The sequence below is a fragment of the Haliaeetus leucocephalus genome, unplaced genomic scaffold, assembly GCF_000737465.1.
Source record: "Haliaeetus leucocephalus isolate CR32 unplaced genomic scaffold, Haliaeetus_leucocephalus-4.0 Scaffold295, whole genome shotgun sequence".
Classification (NCBI taxonomy): domain Eukaryota; kingdom Metazoa; phylum Chordata; class Aves; order Accipitriformes; family Accipitridae; genus Haliaeetus; species Haliaeetus leucocephalus.
Genome location: NW_010972731.1, coordinates 7,688,189 through 7,710,973, shown reverse-complemented (window position 1 = coordinate 7,710,973; position 22,785 = coordinate 7,688,189). Strand labels below are relative to the sequence as shown.

The window sequence follows — 22,785 nt, the reverse complement described above, 5'->3', positions numbered from 1 at the left end:
GTGATCCTGAACTTGCAAGTAACCTGGCACATGGCAGCAGAGCATACCAAACAGTGAAATGCATTGTTGACCTTCCAAGTGGAAGAGTAAGTCAGAGGCATCAGACAGGAGAACCAACCTAGTGCAAATGAAAAAATCTTAAAGTAATAAAGATGGTGGCTGCATCTATGGGCGTTTGAAAGGATAATAATTCCTTATGTAATCCTGCAAATGATTAATGTTTTGATTCCCCTCATTTGTTGTGTAATAGGCTAATTCATGTATATAATTGCTACAAAGGCACGTTCAATGGCAAATTATGTGAACTAATTAGCTTATTACAGAATAAATGAAAGGAGATGGAACCTAAATTAACTGTGAGGTTTGGCATGATATTAAGATCCCTTTATTGCACATGAATTTCAGGTGCAACAATAAGAGCAGTAATTACAGGTATTGTTGTCACACTGCAAATGATGAATTACCCACCTAACCAAAGTCCAATTTAATTTGAATTACTGACAGTCTCAGTGGAGCAACCAAAACACTGCCACCTTCCTAACCATCAGTCTTGGTGTGGCCAGGCCTGGATGCAGAAACCCTGTTGAAACAAAAGGGAGTTGGGTGGCTGGTAAGATACACAGTTTGGGAAGAAGAGATGATTTAGGCTACTTTGCAAACCACAGAACCATTGCTTGGATGATTTCACATCTGACTTGCAGAAAAGTAAGACATATAATAGCACTTTACATCAGGAGGCAATGCTTTTGGCAAAACTAGTGAGGCAAAGTTGAAGGAGCAATAACCACCAGCTAGGCAGAACCAAGACGAGATCAAGGGAACAAGCTGTTCCTCTGTGCCTCCTTCCAGGGTATAGTTGGAAGGACTGAACTATGAGAGCAGATGTATGGGAAAAAAATTACATGGATGTTTCAGGAAATGTCCATCCAATACAAGAGAAAAGATTTGTCTGGCAATTCAGAGGAGCTGTGACACTGCTGGTGCTGACTGAGTTACCTTTTCTGTGGCCTCTTCTTCACATGTATTTTGGAAGTAGTTGTGTTTTCTAAGGGGCTTCCTTAATGAAGGACCCTCTTGAAATTAGTCCTTGGATACAGCTCTCAGATTCATTATTCTGTTTCTGGCTTATGTTGTTCTGGGTGCATATTGCTTCTATGAGGTCTTGCTTAAGAAGACATCTCAGTTTACAAGTTAATCAAGTCATACAAGTAACACATCTCTGGCTCATGATCAGAAGGCCCTAGCGAGGGAATTCTCAGAGGAGACCATTTTGCATTCAGCAGCCCCCTTGCTGCTGTCAGGAAAAAAAAAATAAGCCTAGTTGTGTTCACGAGAGCTGAAGACAGCCCAGCAGGCGCACGACATGATAAGAATGTCCAAGAAAGGAAAAGCTGAATCACCTTCTGAAGAAAGATGTCTGGAAATAGAGCAGTGCTAAAGGAACTGTCAGCAGCAGCAAGAGTTCAAGGTGTTGATAGCATGCTTAGATGGAGAACTTCTCTTTGCACCTGGTCTCACCAAAGCCAGCGGTATGTTACAGCCACAAAGATGTGGGTGACGAGCTCAGGAGAGAAAACAAGTTTGGGGTGGGAAAGGAAGGGAATTGATGCCACCCACTTCTTCCTTCATTTGTCCTTCTGCAGGTACTTTACTCCTAACGCAATGGCAGGCTGCCTGCGCAGGTGTGACAGCTGGCAGTGACAGCCGTATGCTGCAGGCCACCTGCCGAAATAGCCCTTTTTTTTCGACGTGAAGTTACCTCTTTTGTGCTCTAGCCTGTCAAAAAAACCCCTGGGAGCTTGTGTAAGCTATCTCAATCCAATCAAGGATTTATTCATTTTGACCCCGCTCTGTGTGCTGATGAGGGGCTTGTTTTGTCTCTGTGTTGCTGACTCTGCTTCTGCTGGGATCTGCACCCCTGCGAGCTGTGCCTGTACATGGGCCGGCTGAGAAAGTACAGAGCTTGGGGGAAGATTTCAGGTTTGGAAATAAGAAGGTTCATTTGTCTCATTTCACTATTGTTTGGTGCCCTGATCTGTTCCACAGCCATTGCCCCCTTCACATTGTTTCAGCCTCTGTTCATCATGATTGAAATCATTCCCTGAGTATTTCTCCCTTGCCTGGAAATCTTTCAGCTAAATCTGTAATGGGAACCATATCTTCTGTTTGAATTAAAGAAAAAATTATATGCATTTCAATGCGCTTCTGTTATGGCCAAACACAAGAATGAGCTTGGAGTCCCTCCTCATCTATACTGTCACTCTGTCAAGAAAAGATCTTGTTTGAGGAGACAAGACCTGAAGCTCTAACATTGCTTTTCCCTTAGAGTATGCACAAACCTCCACTCTGGAACATACTGGCAGGACAGAATTGGCAGGGTCATTCCTGTTTGTTCCTACTTGCACATCTTCCTCTTAGCTGGGCTGTCTACTCAGGTGGATATTAACAGGGACTTTGGGGGGGGCTGTTTCTCTTGCTTTGTTGCTGGGACGTCAAGGTACCTCAGCCAAGTTCTTTACAAAATAACAGCTCAGGAATGGTTACCCCAGTGTCTCGAGTATTGTACGCAAGATGTTACCAACACGCTTGCTTGCCTGTCTGCTGCAACCTCTGTTCTTCCACTTCCAGTAGTCTTAAATATTTTGGGGAACAGCCAAAAGGCACACTGAAGCAGAAGGAAGTGAAAGAGCCTGTGGCTTCCAACAGCAATTGTATTTATCCGTGCAACGTGTAGTTTTGTGAGCCATGTTTTTCAGAAGCAGCTGTCACACTGGGTGCCCATGTTTTCAGGGTTGATTGAGTAGATAATTTTTTGGCCAAAAGGACTTTTTTTGTCAAATGGTTCATTCTTTAAACTGGAGATATTTCAACAATGCTTATCTGTACTGAATTTGGCAAGAAAAGAGTTCTAAGCTTTTCATTTCCACTGCTTCAAGATGATGCTTTGTCACTAGACTTGAATCTGTTTTGGATCACCAAAAATATTTCCCTCTAAATGATGGGGTTTGAGTTTTGTTGGTGTTGCTTTTTTTAATTTGGTCAGCCAAATAAACATCATTTTCTGCATTTGAAGAGCTTTCATGCTGAATACCCAATCTAAAAATATCCAGCCCCTTTAAAGCATCTCAGAGTGTGGTTTGAAGAGGATTAGTTGCTTTTGAAAAATCTCCTTAATTTTGAAGGTTAGAATGAATTGTCCCATATAGCACAAGTCAGAGAGGCCATCCTGATTCCGGGTCTGGGCCCACTAACCTATGGGAGGTATCAGAGTGACCCAGCATGGCACAGAAACCTCTGTAGTTTTGGAAGGGTTTCATCTTACCTCAATCATAGATTCTTGTATCCAGAGTAGAAAGAAGGGTGCCTGCGGCAAGCCATGACCCAATCTGGAGTCCAGTTAGGTGATGAAAAAGCTACTGGTCTTGAGGTACATCAACAATTCTTACAGGAAAATCTTAATTTGATTTGATTGCCCCAAACGGGCTCCATGATCTGTTGCTGCTATTGCACCTTGCACTGTGAGTTGTACATAGCCTAAGGGAGACTTGCATGCTAAGCCAAAGGTTTGGCTCCTTTACCCTCATGTCCCCACACAACTGTCTCCAGACTGCGTTGAGTTGTCAGACCCATCCAGGAGAACAAGACACCCCCCATGCTCTGATTAGTGTGAATGGGTAAAGCTTAGACGCTTGGACACCTGAAATGTGTTTTGGGTCATAAGTCCTGAACAGAGGGCTAGTTTTGCTTGAAGTTGTGCACCCTTTGTCCCTAATAATGTCTAATGTAATTTGAAACAAGGTGTAATGACATGAATAACAAAAATCCTTGCTTTTTTCATTTGGGCCAGTACCCCAAACTGCTGCTGTGTTCCAGACAGTGGTGTCTGGAGAAGTGCTGTCATTCATATAATTGCTATATGGTACACTCATCTGTAAGCAAGGATCTCAGTCTGGCTTCGGTTCCCTTCTCCTCATTGCAGACTCTTCATCTTTCAGCTTTGCTCTGCTATAAAATGCTGATTTATGGTGCTCTCCATGATAATGGACTCATTATTGCTGAAGCTAAACAGTTAAATACATTCCCTGTGCATAAGATACTTTACACAAACAATGAAGACAGAGGATAATTACCACAGTAAATCAAACCTCATGAATATGGACTGAGATGCGATTTGTTATAAGCAGCAGTCATCTGAAATCAGTGATGTTTTTGCTATCAGATGAGGATCTTGCATTATTTAGTGTGAAACGGAGAGACAGCAACTAACCTTCCTTTTGTAGCAGAAGTTGTTGAGTTTTTATGCCATTTTTAAGCCTGCAGATTCACTTTCATGAGGTTTAGGGCCACCAATAACAGTATCAGTGATGTGTCCAACTATTGCACACTGGCTGCGCTCTGCTTTTCAAGATCCACTGTGAACTGGTAATGCTGACCAGAGATCACGTTTATGTGGAGCAAATTTAAGCCATCACAAATCCAAGACATGCAAGGTTGCACAGTTTCCTTTTTTCAGTTTTGCAGGGCCACTTTTCAGAGCAGATGCATGCTTTGCAAGACTTTCAATTTATAAAGAAATGTCTAAAGTTGCTTTGGAAAGTAAGCAGGCCCTCAAAGTGAAAGGGAAAGCATCTGTTCAAAGGACATTACTCAATATAATAAAACCTGTTTTTCTGACCACAGAGGTTACTTAACAACATGTGTCATGAGGAAATAATTAAAATTGTGAAGTTGACTTCAAAAATAGTGATTTGGTTAGCTGCCAAGCACTCTGCATATGGAAAAGGAGTACTCTATTATTCACTGGTCAGTGCTTGCTAGCCAAATCAATATGCCCAAGAGGGCAGAATACATAGATAAGAGGCTTTCAGAAATGAATGCTGAAGGCCTTATAAAACTTACTGAGAACATCATAGTAACTAATAGCGCTCTCAATTTATATCATTGGATCTTGTCTTGATGAGGTTTATAAAAATAAAAAAGCCTTGCAGCAGGGCCAGGGAAATGATGAGATAAAAACTAAATAAAACCAAATAATCATGGCAGTGCTCAGAGTTGCTGTTTGGTTCAGCATAATTGATTCTGATGCAGATAATGCCCATCCTGTTCCCAAAGGACCCAGTTTAGGCCAAAGAAAAAGAAGCTGAGTGCAAATTATAGATGTCAATTAAGATGAACACTTCAAATGGTTTGGAAACACTTGGATTTCTCTATATCTCTGTATCATCTCCTGCTTCAGTGAGGCACTGTTGAACAAGCACCTGCAATTCTGAAATCAACCACCAAGGACATTTCTGTTTGCCAGAGCTATGCTTTATAGCGGTTTTGATCAAAGTGCGAGATGCTGATTTTGGTTCCCATTCTTAGGGAGGCTGTTTCTACAAATGAAGTTTGTTCAAGTAATCATAGAAGTGAAATCTTACCATGAGAAAGATCAGGCCTCAGGGCTAGGCTGGAGTTTTGTATGCTGTGCATTCAGTTCTTGCAATCTTTTCAGCTTCACTTCACACAGTAATTGTCCAAACTTTCCTCGATTGATTAGTGGCACCTCAAGGTTGATTTCTGTCTGCAGCAGTCCATCTGGCACTAGCCATTAGTGCTTTCTAATACACAGAAAGTAATTCAGTGTTTGACTTTACTAATTAAAGTAGTTTGGGTTGGAGTTTGGGTATTGGGGTTTTTTTCCCTGGATGATTCTTTTTTTTTTTTCTTAACTGACACTAAAGCAAAAAATAACATGCTCTTGAATGGATTATAGCCAAGAACTTGCAAAAATTTTGGCAGAGCTCAAAGGCAAGGATTTTTATGATGAAAACTTCTTGACAAAATACAAGAAATTGTTCTGCAGAGGCCTTTGAAGTGACCCCAGAAAAAACAATGTAAACCTCCTGTCTCCCTGGGAACAATGCGGAGGTCTGAGTTAATTGCCAGCATCTTTAATCTACGTCTCCCTTGTGATTTTTCACTCTGGAGTTTTAGATTGATTCTGATTAGCTTGACTAGAAGACCTGATTCTGTCCCCAATTATGCTACTATAAATCAGATGAGCATCTTTGTTACAACCGATGAAATTATTGTCGCATGAGCAAATCAGGAGGATCAGAACCACAGAATAGAAGACATAAAAAAGAAAAAATCTGATTGTCCACTCTTTCCTGCTCATTTTAGTATGGTGATCAGGGAGTGCCTGACTGTGGACTGCATGAATGGTGTCCAAGCCAAAGATCAATGAAGTCAAAATCTGTCTTTACATTCACCTGAGTGAGCTTTCAGTTAAATCCTTGCAGTGGTGGGAGAGAGGATCAGACACAAGGCTCAGGGCTTTAATACTCAGCTTCATAGGTATTAATGGGAGACAAATGATTGATGCCATCCCTGCCCATGCTGTGTAAGAGGTAAAGGACTGAATGAGCAGGCAAGGGGAATCAGACTTAGCATCATACAGGATCTCTGATGGGTTAGAGGACAGCTCTGTTCTCTGCCCAGAGTCTCAGTCCTTCGAAGGCAAAAATCATTTCCCCATGCTAAGGGGGCAGTATCTCCTTTCCCAGTGGGTCTGCAGCATGTGATCACAGTGAGCAGCACCCTCCAGGACAACCTTGCCAATCATCTTAATTGAATCTTTCAGCTATTTCCCTGCAGCTGCCAATTTTAGTGTGCCATGTATCTTGCACATCTTTTTCATCAGAGCAGAATTAGGAAACGTGTTTCTTGCTGTCTTATCTCTGTTGATAAATAATCGTATGTTGCATTTATTGGAAGCTTTGAACTGGTACATTTGGAGACACTGTTTAATATGTCTGTCTGTGAACAACCGTGGCTTGAACAGAATTTAATTACTGAGAATGGATTTCTGAGATTGGAAAGCATAAGAAAGGTGCTCTAGGTCCTTGGAAGACATCTATAAAGGGCTTGGAGGGCCAAATCCTGGAGCTGCAGTCAACTGCGTTAATCAGATTGGAAACTGAAGAGAGAAGGAAGTCATTTCTGCTTAGCGAAGTAGGTGATACTGCAGTCAGGGTGCCCCAAGGGAGGAACAGTAGGCAAAGCAATGCTGAAAAAAAATATCCTTGTTCTTGGGAGAATAGCGAGAGTTGCTAGCTTTCCCTCTGAGTTCATCTGGTCTGAGAATAAGTGTGTAGGATCAAATTGTGCATTGCAGCAGTGAACTTTGCACCAGTGCAGGTGGCTTTGACTTGGTTCCAAAAATAGTTAAAGAGTTTAGTTCATGGTGTATAGACCAGCTGTTGGCAAATTCAAATGGTCTGGTTCCCATTTACACCAAGGCCTTGCTGGGGATATGCAATGAGATCTTGGAGTAGGTAAAAATGTACTCATAAAATCATTCAGAGCACTTTAAAGGACAGCAGGAAAGAAGTCCACAGCATGGCAAGAATCAGGCTGTAAAAATCATAGACGCTGTTCCTGTCCAGACAGGTGGCTATGCATGTGTATTCTCCTGCATTTCTCCACAGCTATTTGATTAAAAAAAGAAGACAGATGTGAGCGCGCTCTCTTACAGGATTGCTAGTACTCTCTAATCCTCAGCAGTTCAGGAATCCTTCCCCTAGGTTCTGCTGCATTTATTCTGGGTGATGAGTCCAAGAATGAATCCACAAAGATGTGAAACAGGAGAACAAAAGCCCAGCGGTCTGTTTATCCCTCCTGTATCCCTTTGGTTCACAAGTGAGTAGTAAATAATGCAAATTCTAATTACATCTTAAATATTCTGAGAGCCGGATGAGCATTTTCAGCCCTCTGGAGGAGAAATGTGGTGTGTTGATTGATTCTTGCTGAAAATGCTGTCTAGCATGCAAGAAAAATACCTCTATAAATGTTGGTTGGCCCTCACTCTTGTCTCAGCAGCTGTTTCCCAGGTGGGAAGCTGGCAGCGCCTACAGAAGCCCAACAGCAGCCCCCAGGTAACTCCTTTTGTAGACACGCCTCTGAGTTTAATCGTTCTAATACATTGAATTTGAGGATTGCCAGCAAAATGCAAATTTGGTGAAGAGGTGTATTCAATATGTTTGGAGTCCCTGGGCTCATTTTTCATCCCCAAGTGTAAATGGATGGAGCACCTGCTGTGCCAGCTGTGGCAGCCTGACTCCAAAATGTCCATCCAAATAGAGGAGAAGGAAGGGAGAGGACTTTGAACAACACAAAGAAGACTATTTCTTAGGTAGTTGGCAGTGATTTGGTTTAGCCTTGTGTCACGTCCCGACTTGATCCCTCCAGTTTCCCCATGAACCTCCACAGGCATTGAATGCAAGAGATGATCGGCTGCTGTGCACAGCCAACACAGGCAAGGAATGCCACCGAAAAGAACTTTGCTCTCTATAAATGTTTCAGCTGTGTTAAAGGAAAGGCAGAAAAGGGCAGCTTGAGTTTGATTGCTTGTCCATTTCGTACCGCTGAACAGACTGATTACTGCCTGTGTCTGCCCAGACAGCTTAACCCCTTCTCAGACTCCAGGGTGAATAACAACACTTGCATCCACACAAAAAAATGTGTCTGTTGTGGAAAACTTTCTACCACAGATTGATCTCTGGCGTTCGTGTTCACCAAAAGCATTCTTTTTGGTTTTGTTAAACCCATGCTGCTGGAAGCATAGCATTGCTCTCTGATACCTGTACACCACTAACCAGCAGCGAGGATGTGATATAAAAGTATCCAATGCATGTAATAAGGAACGGGTGAGGTGGGTGCAGTTTGTGTAAATGCAGCCAGCATGTCATCAGACCTGATTGCTCAAAGTCTTTAGCAATGCTGACAGAGTCAAACAGCTGCAGAGACATTTTTTACCTGCTCCTTGGCAGATCATGTTTATTGGTTTTAGCATGGAGCTGTATTCACTGGCTTCTTCTCACTCAGCTGCGTGGTGGGTGTTAAGTTACGCGTGCTTCAACACTGGAAGTGGGTTTGAAAACTTGCTGGTGAGACATCACCACATTTGACTTTAGGATGAGAGGAATCAAGAGTAGGTAGTGTTTCTCTTCCAGCACACATGAGCTAATGCAAGGTGCTCTGACAGTCTCAGGGAAACTGAGAGTACTGATAGTTGTGTGTACAGCAATGCTCTCCCCCTTGCAGATGTGGTCGTATACCAAAGATCCATATCTAGGAGCTTCTTCTGGCTCCTTAAGTAAAAAAAAAAAACAGGAGAAAAGTGGCTAGGATTCATGTCTGACTTCCCTGCAAGTATTTTGCCCTGATGCTCCAAGTGTGACAAGAACATTGTTTTATTCACTGCCTCAACAGCAAGTGCTTTATGGATCAGCTTTCCTGTACGCATCATACAGAAAGTCCCCTACACCAATGAGGCTTGATCCTTTTCTTGTTCACAGCAAGCTAATTCACAGTTCCTTCACTGCAAACATGGTTTAAATCAGAAAGGATGCCACTGAAATTGGAGACAGGCAGCAATTCTGGGTTTATGCTAGGACCAGCAAGGTTCACATTAGGTGTAGTGAACAGGGTACATCACTGCAAGTAAATTCAGACAGGAGCTTTGATTTTGATGGAAATTGTGCTGGAATTTCAGGTCTAGGACTAGCAGCAAGATAGAACTAGAAGTTTGGTATGTTTTATATAAATAAAAAAGTGTAAATTACATGGCAGAATTTGCTTTGCTCTGCACACAGCCTGTGTGGTGTTAATTAAATCCTCAGCTTCTTTTTTAGTGGAAGGAAGACTGAGAAAACGAGTATGAAATCAATTTTACATTTAATTAAAGTAACTCTTTTCCATTCAGATGCTTTCCCACTATGATATTGGTGATGCAGTTGTAACGGTGAGCCAGTAGGAATCACAAAGAAATTGGTTTTACAGAAACAAAATTGACTTAAAAACTTAGGAATTTTATGGGTAGTATTACAAAACCAGGAGCCTAAGGTAAAAGCCCAGATCTCTGCACAGAGAGACCTTTGCTTTGTTTATAATCCCTCCTCAGAAATTCTTTGCACTGGCTCAGAACCAGTGTTTCAGATGTTTTATTGTAATATTTTATCACTTTAATTGTACCAGATTCCTGTAGAAACCTCAGGCCAGTCCTTTGGTCACACATTGCTGCTATTCTAAGCCAACTGGGAAGAGAAGTGCAGCAGGTCTGGATGGATCCTGAGAGATGCTGTGGCGTGATGAGTACCAGGCACTATCAGAAAATTGATGTTTACTAACTTTTTGGTTGACTTTTGTTCTTATGCTTTCTTTCTCTGTCTTCCTGTAGGTTATAACCCTGGAAGGATGGGTTGACATCATGTATTATGTGATGGATGCACATTCTTTTTACAATTTTATATATTTTATATTGCTTATAATAGTAAGTATGAACTGTGAGATGCTCCCATTCCTTGTCCTTGTGGGGTAAAGTTTTTCCCTGGGCTTTTCACAGAGAAGAGCCAGCTAGGATTCAGAGTGGAAGACTTTCCTTCCAACATAAAGTGTAATCATTCGGGTTGTGATTAGTGCTGCGGGGACAGGTTATTGGCTACAATAGCCCTTTTTAGTGTCACATGTGATGCATAGTCACAGCTTGTCAAGCCATATGGTCTTCCCTCCCCCTTACTCTCCCAGTCTTGGTCTTGTCACCTTGATGTGTCCTAACTATTGTGCCTTGGCCAAGCAACTGCTAATCAAAACAAAAAGCAGAGAGGCTGTAGCTTTTCTTCTTTTAGCCACCTCAGTCTGCCAGAGGACACCTCATTTCAATGAAGGGCCCTCAAACTGTTGAACTTCACCTGAGCCCTTTAAATAACCATAATAATGGCAGTGCCGCTTTCTGAGGTCTTATGGTGCTGTCATTCCTAAAAACAAAGTATTACTCACTGGAGGTTGCCTTCAGAAGCTGCCATTCCCTGTTAGCAAGGTTCTTTTTTTACAATGGGCACAACCTTCTCCAGTGGTCTACATCTGTGGAAAAGTTAAAGCATTTAAGTCAGGAGGAGAGCAGAGGGAAAAGTACCAAGTAGATTTCAGGCAGGACATGGGACAGAGGCACTTTGAGGTGCTTTTGTGGCTGGATATTCTTTATATATAACCCCATCCTCGTCAGTGTGGTTTTGAAGGCCTTGGGAAGTCAAACCACCAGAGCTCCCACCACCAGAGGGAAAGGCATGGGTCAGAGCAGTGTGAGAGTTTCCCAGTAATGAACAGCATTCTGAAGCCAGTGATTTTTGAGCCTTTAGCAATGGGCCATGCATAGTAGAGATTTACGCTCCACTCTTTTGAGCCCTTCTCTACATATGGATCCTTGCAGAAAAGCCAGAAGGTGACTAATCCTCAAGTCACTTGGAGCTGGGAATGGCACCCTTGCTGCTTCTCAAACAGTATCCAAGCTGATATTACAAACTGGAGAATAGCACTGCAAAACATCTCCCAATGGCTTCCCCTGAGGATTCACCAGACAATGGTCCAGATTAAATCCATACGTTTCCTACTGAGCGCAGCACAGAGGTTTGGCCATGTAGACAGTGGCACTTTCTTGACGTCAGTCCCTTTCACGCCTAAGGGCACTGATTCTCTGATGGGAATATTTGACATTTTCCTTTGGCTGATTTATGAACCCAAGTGGTGAAAAACCAGTTTATGGACTCAACAGCTGAGGGAAGGATGTAGCCTTAGGTCACTTCACATTCTTGTCCTTGGGACTTCATTTTGAAAACCTGGTATCACCCCAGAACACATCAACTCAACCAGACAATAAATCAGGCCTTTCTAGAAACGCTGAGTCTCCTGAAGATGCATTTCTCTGTGTCAGAGGGATACAAGAGTAGAAGGTCACTGATGCATGGACCCTGACTGTCCTCCTCAAAATGAGGGCATACATTTGCCAGGGTGTGAAGTGATAGAGGAAGAGAAGAGGCAGTTTCAGTACAGCACAAATTGGACTTCAGACCATCTTTCCTTGCAGGTTGGCTGGGTGTTTTCTAGTGATCTGTTTTGTAGTGGTAACCGATTGCACTGTGTTTCATACACCCTATGTTAGTAGCAAATGTCATCACTGTTGAGGGGAGGAAAGTGGTGAAGGCTATTGTTAACAGCTTTCTCTGCCATTGCCAAAATAATTTAACATGGCTTAGGAGCAAATTTAGCAGCCTAGGCACATGTTGACATAACATTTGGTGAGCAGACCCTGAGATTTGGCATGTTTGGAAATCTCAGGATTTCTTAAGAACCACACTTTAAGTCCAGACAGCATGTGGTGGCGAAGAACGTGTCTTGCTTTGTAAAGTTCCTGCTAATTTGCTAATTCCTTTCCCTGTGTTTTCTCCAGGTTGGTTCCTTCTTCATGATTAACTTGTGCCTGGTTGTGATAGCAACACAGTTTTCTGAAACAAAGCAGCGGGAGAACCAGCTGATGCAGGAGCAGCGGGCCCGTTATCTCTCCAACGACAGCACAATTGCCAGCTTCTCGGAGCCAGGTAGCTGCTACGAGGAGCTGCTCAAGTACATCTGCCACATCTTCAGGAAGGTGAAAAGGCGGACAATACGCCTGTACAATAACTGGCAGAGTAAGCGCCGGAAAAAAGTTAACCCAAACAGCACCACAAATGGACAAAGCCACCGTGGCAAAAAGCGCATCACGTCCATACACCACCTCATCCACCATCACCATCACCACCACCACCACCACTATCACATCAGCAATGGGAGCCCTCGGGGGCCATGCTCCAACCCTGAGATCTGCGACCTGGAACTCAAGGTCATGAAACCTGGAGGCCAATTGATGCTTCCTCCTCCATCACCCAACTTGCAGACCCCTGCTCCTCCTCCAGATTCAGAGTCTGTGCACAGCATTTACCACGCAGACTGTCATGTCGAAGGACCACAGGTGAACTGTAAGTCTTCCAATGCCCCTGCAAGCATTAAACTGACTGCCGGACTCTCCAACCATGGCAACATGAACTATCCTACCATCCTGCCTTCTCCAACTAGCAAGGCCAGTTCTGTTCCAGTTCCCAAAGGAAAGAAGAATGGCAATTCACCTGTGGCCGTGGTTAATAGCCCTGTGAATTTGGGCACGGATTCTTATGGGAAGCTGCAGCAACTGGTAGGAGAACATGGTAAGGACAAACAAGCTGCTTTCTTTTGCTTAGGAAAACTGGGCAAAGGGCAAATTGCTCAAGAGTGAAGGTGTTAATGACAGCCATGTAGGGTGCTGAAAACGGAGGCTGTTTTGTGAATGCTATTTGAACTGAGCGCTGAAGCCAGAAGTAGGACAGGTTGAGGGACTGAGAGCTCTGTTCCTTCTACCCTTGTATTTGCAGTCATTGGGTAAATCAAGATACAGGATGGTCCGGGCAGTGAGTTCAGGCCACCGCTGGAGGCCTCTCTCCCATGGTTACAAAGCATGTGTTTTTGAGCTCCTTTCATGTGCTTAGTGATATCCTGGAGATTCTCCTTCTGTTCCCACCCAAGAACAGATCTATGCAGCCCATGGAATTACCTCTCTGGTGAATGACGGACCTGCCTGCTGCAGCCCTGCACCAGAGAAGCCCCAGATGCTGGGAGGTGGTACCTTGAAAGGGAAGAGCAGGTGGAAGCTGGTGGAGAAGCATAAGGTATAGGAAACATAGGAAGTTTAAAACAGGGAGTCACCGAAAGAACTCAAAACAGATACTTCTAGAAACCCCTACCTCTGCTCTGATGGGCCCCTGAGCCTCTGAATTTCTTTCTGGTAAGAAGGGGCAGAAGGTTTGGAGGAAGGCCCACGGCCACTGCAGGGTCTTGCTCTGTGCTAGTCCTCAGAGGATGCATGTAAGGGCAGGAATGTAGCAGAGCTGCAGGTCTCAGGCTTTCTCTCTTATCATTCCCCATGTGCAGAAGAAATGTAGGACTAAGTGTTACTGCATATTTGGAGCTCCATTCAGTCTGAATTTATGAGGGACATCTTGGGGACTCTTTTGTACCTCTGTCCTATCCCTACCTGTACGGACTGCAGCCACGCCAGCACTGCTAGTTAGTGTAGTGTTATCTCCCTTCACATATAAATCACCCACTGCTGGAGTAGGGATTACATGCAACTCTTAGTTTCTACTTTGCAAAATGTTTCCAGTCCTCATGGCTGGAGCTAAAGGCTGAAAAATAGAGTCCTAAGCCCTCAAACAGTAAAAAGTAAAAAAGATCTAGCTTCTATTCTTTAATCTCTTTAAACCAAACTCATCTTTTGTTTTTTTTCAATGCCTGTGTTTTCCAAAATTGTTTATCTGCGTGTGCATGGACACAAATATTTATCCTAGTGACGTATGTACTGAAAAAATACCAAGCCTAGCTTAGGGGGGGTCACAGTAAAGGTTGCTTGCCAAATAGGTTGGGTGGCTTGTCTTTGTTAATATGTTTTTTTCTAAGTGACCATACAAAAGGGTAAAGTGGATTGTTTACAGAAATTGCCTTCAGCGGACATTTCTGTACACTTGGGAGCTTAGCAGGAGGGCAGAAGGGGGCAAAGTTAGTTGCAACGTTCTTCCATTGTTAAGCAAGGGCTTTATATGAATCACTGGTTCATCTTTAACTATGCCAGTCAATGAAGGTTATTATGAGAATGTGTATTTACCTTGAGATAAAAGCCCAGGCTCTGCAGAAGTCTGGAACTGGGAAAGCAAGGATGAGCAGAAGAGCTGTTGCATGGAAGGCAGTGTTCAAGTCAGAGATTTGGTTCTTCATGCTTGCAGGGGGATCTGCTGCTGGGGTCCTCTTCAGAAGAAGAAAGCCACAGATCTCAGTCCCAACTGTGACATCCAAGGGCCACTTCAATGACTGAGGAGATTTTCACATAGCCTGTGGTGGTTCTTTGAAAGGTGGAGGTTAGATGGAGTTGCTATTAATAATGCAATTATAGTATCCTCTTTTTACAGAGGCATTTCAACCCAGAGGATGCCAAAATGCTTTAAACAAATCTCCTGAAATTGTTTCATCTCTTTCAGAAGCGTGGTCATATCTAGGGAAAGGGGTGGATGCCACAGCTCTTACCTGGTGAGCGGCAGCTTATCTGGCACCCTGAGGAGCACAGGGACTGGGAAGCAAAGCAAGTCAGCCGGGTCCATCTGGAGACCCTGTCACGCAATGTGTCAGTGCCCAGCTCTTCCCCTCCATGGCTCTGGCTCTTTCCAGGCCCCCCTTCCCACTCCTGCTGCAGCCCCTCCTGCTACACCAACAAGGCTGAGTCAGATTCACTTCTGCAACGCAGCCATCTTCATACAGCAGAGATGATGGATGTGTCTTCCAGGCTTCAGGAGGGTTTTTAAGTGCCAAATAAGCTAGCTCCTGAGGCTGTAGTTCTGTCAGGCACAGCTCCCAAATCATGTTTCTCCCTCCCAGCCTAAACTTAGCAAAAGAGCCATGTTAAGTCCCTACCCTGTGCTCGGCGGGGAAGGTGAGGTGGGCTCACAAGCTCACCCAACCCTCCTGGCCTCAGCCTCTTTGGGCAAACAAAGAGCTGTTTCACTTAATTCTCTCTCCACTCTTACAAGTCAACAAGCAGAGTCTGTTCACTGCAAGACTTGTGCAAGGAGAGCACACAAGTGATAATTGGGAGCATTAAGGAGGCATTAGCAGCCAGGGCACTCACAGCCCCAGCTGGAAGCAAGGTTGGTGTCTGCTGGGAAAGATGCAATTGTGGGAGAGAGTATCCTCTTCCCTTCTTTTGTTGTGGAATTGAACAGCATAAAGTACAGCCTGTTCCTCCGTGTTCTCGTGCCCTGCAATGCTGTGAGGTTATTTTAGCAGGCAGCCAAGGAGACTCTGGTATTTTGAAGACATCTGCGGCGCCAGTGTTTTTCATATAATTTTTAACACTTTGATAGCATTAAAAGACGTCTGGGAAGCCCACTACCTCTGCTATACGTGCTACTGTGGCTGTGCTGCAGTCTTTCCTTGTCAGATTGGTCCTGATCAGAAATGCCATGCTAATATGCAGTGCTGCACTGGTGCTGCTTGCAGGTTGAGTAAGGGGGCAAATATTTCTGATCCTACTGGTGTATTTGATATAATGAACAAGGAGGCTGCAAGGCTATTTTGAAGGTCAGTGATATCTGAGTGACATTCAGGCAAGTAAAGTATATTTTGACTCTTGTCACAGCCTGGTTTTCAAGCTAATGGGGTGCTTTTATTTTGTTTGGTGCTGCCTTCTCTTTAAAGACGTCCTCAGCCAGGAGTGCCTGAAATCAGCAGCATTACTGCTGGGTGAGCTCCAAGCTCCTGGGCCCAGAGCCAGGGGCATCCACTGCATTTTGCTTTGTCTCCCCAAAACCGACCCAAGTATCCCCATCCAACCTCCAGACAGGGGCATGTTACAGGAGAAAACTGTCCCCACACCTTATTTCCCTGAATCTCAAGAAAAGCTTTCATTGATGCTTGAATGGCATTTTGTAAGAAGGATCCCATGCCTGCAGTGTTGCATTCATGTTGGGGTGGGGGGGTGTCTGCCATTAATATCTGGTTCCTAAATATGAGGAAACTAGGAATTTGGTTCCTAAAGATGAGGAGATAAAGTCTGGTTCCTGTTGCACCTGAATCATCCTTGTTACACTTGTCCATATCATCTCCGTACCCGGGCTCTGAGAGGGCAGTCAGCATTTCTCCTCACACCACAAAACATGTGGCGATGTGTTTGATTTTAAAACACCCTGAACACTCAGTCCTGTGCCTCAAGCAAAGACTTCACCTGAGCTTTATTAAAGGCTGAAGGAGGGATGAAGGAGACTGAAGGGACTACGTGACTCTTCAAGCTGTGATCCGTGGTCTGTAGCCACCTTTGGTCCATTTCTCCCTCTCCCTCCTCATTATTAGCTAAATGGAAGCGCTATCTAAATTGGGTTCAACAGCTTGATAGCGCTCAGATCACCGCTAATGATGTTAGCCTGGTCAGATATAATCAAAAATAATTGAAAGTGAGAGATGTGCCAGTCAGTCTTCTCGCAGCAGCAGAACACAAAATGTCTGCCACGCTCTGTGGAGAGAGGCCTCTCCATGGAGGGGGCTAGAGGGTGGGTGTCGGGACTTGGGGAGAGGGGAACAGAGGGAAAAATGACATAAAGCAAGAGCCTCTTGGTAAGATGTATGGCTAGAAGGCTGTATTAAGGTATTACATTTATTTGAGGATGCAGCAGAAGCTGCTCTGCCCTGGACAGGCCCAGTGCCGCCTGAGCGGGGACACGAGGCTGTCCGCCATGTTGAGGGTGTGAGGTGGCTCATGGCGTGCGTCTCCCCTTGCAGGTCTGCGGCGGACGCCCAGCCGGCTGTCGGGGCTGAGCGCGGCCTGCCCGCTGTCCAGCCCGCCGGGCAGCACGTTGATCTGCGAGCTGCAGGACTGTCCCTTCTGCGCCAGCCTCCTGGAGGACCCCGAGTTCGCCTTCAGCGAGTCCGACAGCTGCGAATCCGACAGCAATGGCGTCTACGAGTTCACCCAGGACCTGCGGCACGGCGACCACAGAGACCAGCTCCAGCAGCAGCGGGGCAGGAGGAGGAGGAAGAAGAAAAAACCCAAGGAGAGGAACAAGGTCACCCGCCTGTGGAAGGCTTTCGGCAGCAAGCTGAAGAGGATCGTGGAGAGCAAGTACTTCAACCGGGGGATTATGATAGCCATTCTTATCAACACGCTGAGCATGGGCATCGAGTACCACGAGCAGGTGAGTGCGGGACTGAGGGTCTGTGGTTTCAGGTGTTCATGGCGTGGTGGCTTGCGCAGTAGCTTGGGGTGACTCTGTCGAAGCCCTGCCAGAGGAGGAGCAAGCGGGTTTTGTGCAAGTTGGAAACACCAAATGGGGCTGAGGGCCTGATCCTGCGGACGTGTGATGAGCAGGAGCATCCTTCTGTGCGTGAAAAGCCTGGAAGGTGGCTGGCAGCGCTGCTGAGGCGTGGAGAGTGTAAATGTGTGTGTTAGGATGCGGCAGCTCAGAGCCTGACTGCCTAAGTTGTTTGCTGTGAGTTATTCATATAAGCATGAATTGTTCTGATGGAAATACCCCTTTGGTCTGATGGTGGTGGTGCACAGTGGACCTTGTAGTGCAAATAACCCACGCAGAAGTTTCTTCTTTGATCCTGGACCTTTAAATAAAGACTTAAACTGTCAGGCAATGCTAAAAGCGACAAAGAAAAAAAAAGTTTTTTTCTTCCTGAAGTCTCCAAACCCTTTAATTTGATCTCATAGGGTGCAAGTAGGTCTTTCTTTTAAGTGTTTGGAGGGAGGAATGAGAAATCATGCTGTTCCCAGTATTAGTCTGAACACAGTGATGGCAGAAAGCAGTGCTGGCAGCTGAGGACAGCTTGTCCTTGTTGGCTGATGGGAGCTTGAGGGGCTGTGCAATGGGAGAGGGAGGCGAGTCATCTGAGTATCTCCAGTTGGTCATTCTGGAGAAAGCTACACTTTTCTGGGCTTTTGTTTCTCGGGGAAACTGGTTACTTTCAACTATTTTCTCAAGATGTGCTCTGGAATTTCTCATGCCGCCTCTGTATCAGGTGCCGAAAGTACATCCCAGTGAGGCCAGGAAATCCTCATACTGATCTTCTGTGAGGTGGATAGTCAAAGGTTCATCCAGTGCTCCCCAAAATCTCCACTGCAGGATCAGGACCAGATCAAGGTTATTTATAAAGGTATTCCTCCTCTCTGCCTTGGTCGGTTTGCTCAGGAGTGAGGAGGAAAGGCAGAGAGAGTAGCACAGTACATCCAAAGGCAGGACAACAGACCCTGCATTTTCTTCTCCATCATTTCCCAGGAATAAGTCCTGCTTGAGACCATGGTAAACAATCCTCTAGAGTGCTGCTACTTTATTTTCTCTCCACTTGTGTACTTTAAACCTGCATATTCTATGCTATCTGAGACATATTTTCTTTCAGAAAAGTAAGTACTCAGCTAAAACACATGAACCTCAGCTGTGCAACAATAAATTAGTTCACACTTATAGCAGAAAGCGTCCAAACCCAACAAAGAAATAGCTGTCGCTGTCAGCTTTCTGTCTGGTTAGTTGTTCCACAACAAGTTTTAAAATTAGGAAATACACCTTGTCAGTAGCCTTTGAATAGACCATTCATTCTTCACAGCGGCTGCATTTCTGCATGGATACTCTTTTGTCAGGCGGATACAGCTTTGTCAGTCCTTGGATATTGCCATGATGGGTGCTGGGGGAAAACCTTAGGCAGGCTGCAGTGAGAAAGCCCAGGGATCGTATGGAGTCTGTCCACAATCACTCGTATAAAGGTAAATTGTGATAATTACATCCTTGCTGCTAACAAAGGAAAACTGTAGCCGGCAGGTTTATATTGGATTTTACCTTGTAAAAGATTTGCTTTAAACCGTCTCAAAGCCAATGGCAATAAAGATTCTGAAGCTTTTGGCTACGGAGCATCAGACTCCCGCCAGCTTTGCTCACAGGCACTGCCCAGCGTGGGCCCAATAAAAAGGGAGGAATTTTGAAGTGAAACCTGTAAAAGTTCCTCCACGTGCCTGACTGCAAAGTGTCTCTGGTACACAGCGGGGATAATGAGCCATGGAGCTGTTAAGAGCCCATAGGATCATAGAATCATAGAATGGTTTGGGTTGGAAGGGACCTTAAAGATCATTTAGTTCCAACCCCCCTGCCATGGGCAGGGACACCTTCCACTAGACCAGGTTTCTCAAAGCCCCATCCAACCTGGCCTTGAACACTGCCAGGGATGGGGCATCCACAACCTCTCTGGGCAACCCATGACAGTGCCTCACCACCCTCACAGTGAAGAACTTCTTCCTTACATCTAACCTAAATCTACCCTCTTTCAGTTTAAAGCCATTACCCCTTGTCCTATCACTACATGCCCTTGTAAAAAGTCCCTCTCCAGCTTTCTTGTAGGCCCCCTTTAGGTACTGGAAGGCTCCTCTAAGGTTTCCCCACAGCCTTCTCTTCTCCAGGCTGAACAACCCCAACTCTCTCAGCCTGTCTTCATAGGAGACGTGCTCCAGCCCCCTGATCATCTTCATGGCTCTCCTCTGGACTCAATCCAACAGGTCCATGTCCTTCTTATGTTGGGCGCCCCAGAGCTGAATGCAGTACTCAAAGTGGGATCGCATGAGAGCAGAGTAGAAGGGGGAGAATCCCCTCCCTCGACCTATTAGTCACGCTTCTTTTGATGCAGCCCAGGATACAGTTGGCTTTCTGGGCTGCAAATTCACAGCTTCGAAACACCTCGCCCAAACACTCTCCTATCAACAGAGTGACCTCCAGGGCATCACCGGAGGCTGAGGCGCCATCCGAAAGCAATAGAAAATGGCTGTAGGCTCCGAGACTGTTTGGCATGAAAGTCTGGGGCTTCTGTGAGCAAAGCAGGGTGATTTCAGAACCTGCAGCCCTCCTTGTGTGAGAATTGGCTGCAAGACTCAGGGTAGGGGGCTGGCTTTGTGTGGAGATAAGAAGGAGATGCCTGAGTGAAGCTGTCAGGAACACACAGCATGGTGCTGGGACGGAGGGGAGGTTAGAATGGCTCATTTTGGGGTATGCCATGATCCTTGCCAGGAAAAACAGTTTAATCACAGCTTTCTGGTTACTGAGTGACGGATGCTGCCCAGGCACTCTGCACCTCTGCTCGGAGCAAGTATTACAAGGCGAGAAGGTGTGAGCCTTCCCCAGGCTGTTAAGCAGGCGCGGGTGTTGCCATCATCTCCTTCTCCATCCTCCCAAGGGCAAAGCTGGAGGCCATGCCCCAAGTCATAAGGATTTAGGAGCTGCCTACAAGGATAGCTACTCTGTTGCTCTCCTCTGATTTCCTTGCTCCCACTGAGCTGTTCAGTGTTACTCAGAGAGCTGGGTTCAGGGGCTCCCATTGAGGAGGCCTCCTGTGCCTGCTGACAGCAGCATGGGCAGGGTATTCCTGGGCCCTGAAGCACTGCAAAACATCACCTACCATGGAGACATTTGCTCTGGTTGGAACAGCTTAAGCAGGTTCCCTGGTCTCAACTCTTGCCCCTTGTTTTCAGCCATTGACTGGTTTTAGCAAACTGGGCTGCAATCAGTGCAGCAGCCACAGGGAAGCCCTCCACAAACCTCAATGTTTGTAAGGAAATGCCCAGTCCCTTTTATAAAAAATTTTTAATGGCTGCTTGCTTTTCTTTTCTGGCTTCTCAGACTTAATAGTCATCAGTGGCTTTGCAAAAAGATGGGCACACCATATACATTTTTATTTCAGAGTGCTATTCAAAGCCAAGGCATCAATCCTCTGTGTGTGTGGGAGGGGTGCAGGGTACTGAACAACATATGGCGTGGAAGATAGAGCAGTACTAGTCCTTGGTGTGTTATCTCACCTTTCATCCCGGGACATAGCAGCAATCTGCAGAGAAGTCTCACGGAGCCCTCTTGAGGCAATCGAGCATTATTGTCCATATCTTCTGGATGAGGAAATCGAGGTTGCAAAGTGTGAGGCTGGAGGCAAAACCCGGTGAGCTTTACTGCTGGCCCTTATCGTAGATGCAGGGCATGGGGGCATGTGTGCCGCAGAGGCAATTTGGTAGCACCCTTTGACAAGTCAAGAAGGTGATCTGCTTGTACTGCCAGAGTCCTGGATGCTACCTCCAGATGAATGAGAGAGACCCGTCTGTATTCAAATTCCCTCAAGACTTCAATATCTGTTTTTAGGGGAATTTGAAGCTCACAGCAGCCTGCTCACGTGGTTACTCTGGCTGCTCTTGGCTAACATAGCTGGCACAACCCCATTTAATGCATGTAGCCCACACAATACCCTTTTAGGCAAGGATCCTGTCCTGTGGCTAAGGGCACGACCACTGTAGCAGCTAGCTGACTCATTGGAAAGGTGAGGAGATGCTAGAACAGCTTTGCACAGAGCTGTCCTTTAGCAGTCCTGCTCTTCTCAGAGGCAGATTGAAGATTTCATGGCAGCACAGCCAGTTTGCGGTAGGAGATCTGGGTAGCAGGAGGCAGCTGATAATGGGAAGCAAGTTTCTTTGGGACTTCAGTCATTAGCGGCAATCAGATCCTCCCGCACAGCGCATCCGCAGGGTTAACAGCCAGCTCTGTCTCCCAACTGCCACGTTGTATGTGGCTGGTAATTAGGAGGTTACAGGGTGCCGTTAGTTAGCAGCAGCACAACTTGTATTTCAAAGGTTAATTGGCTGGTTTGAAGTTCCTCTTTTTTTTTTTCCTCCTCCTCCTCTCATGCTTTATTTATTTATTTGTCTATCTCCAGCACGCATAAGCACTCCCACAGATGAGGAAAGCCAAGTACAAAGAAGGAGGCAATCCTTGCATTAATCTTCCAGGCAATTTCAATACACTGGATCATTTTGTTATGCATTCACTGGAGCTGACAATTCTCCAGAGTATCTGAGAACGTGCCATGGCACTGCAGCAACCAAGCAGGAGCAGTGCACTCCAAAAGCATGACTTCTGCCATGCCTTTGGGGCAGTGGGGAGAGATGCCTGGCACAGGCAGGTCCTGTTCCAGGAGCTGTGTTTCCAAGTGCCTCTCTGCCACTGAAAGTTGATACCTTTTCATCCCAGAGTCAGCTTCTGTGTGTCTTCCACTGACTGGTCTGAAGAAATAATTGCTACTTCTTCAGTCTGCTTTGATTCCCAGCTCCCCAGTTGCCCAGTAGAAGGACGGAGTCCTGTTCATTTGTCCAAGAGAGATGCTGGTGTTATCTCTGCAGAAGGGTGAGCTCCAAATTCATCCATGAGGACCTGTAGTTTAAGTTGTGAGGAAAGACCCCCACTGGGCTTCCCAGAGGAATTTGCAGAAGTAGCTGTTGATACTTGTAATGATTCCACATAAAAGGCTCAATTTACATCAAATGGCACTAGAAATGCTATT

At 45.4% G+C, this 22,785-nt stretch overlaps 1 protein-coding gene across 1 annotated transcript in view; it reads left to right on the top strand.

Moving 5' to 3' along the window:
* The window catches only part of CACNA1H (calcium channel, voltage-dependent, T type, alpha 1H subunit), a 128,098-nt gene that overhangs the window by 25,725 nt on the left and 79,588 nt on the right, over positions 1 to 22,785 (top strand). Inside the window, exons 6-8 of the mRNA XM_010570604.1 lie at positions 10,223 to 10,315; positions 12,269 to 13,058; positions 17,209 to 17,621. Of these exons, the coding sequence (XP_010568906.1) occupies positions 10,223 to 10,315; positions 12,269 to 13,058; positions 17,209 to 17,621 (1,296 nt within the window). The remainder of the gene's footprint in view (positions 1 to 10,222; positions 10,316 to 12,268; positions 13,059 to 17,208; positions 17,622 to 22,785) is intronic.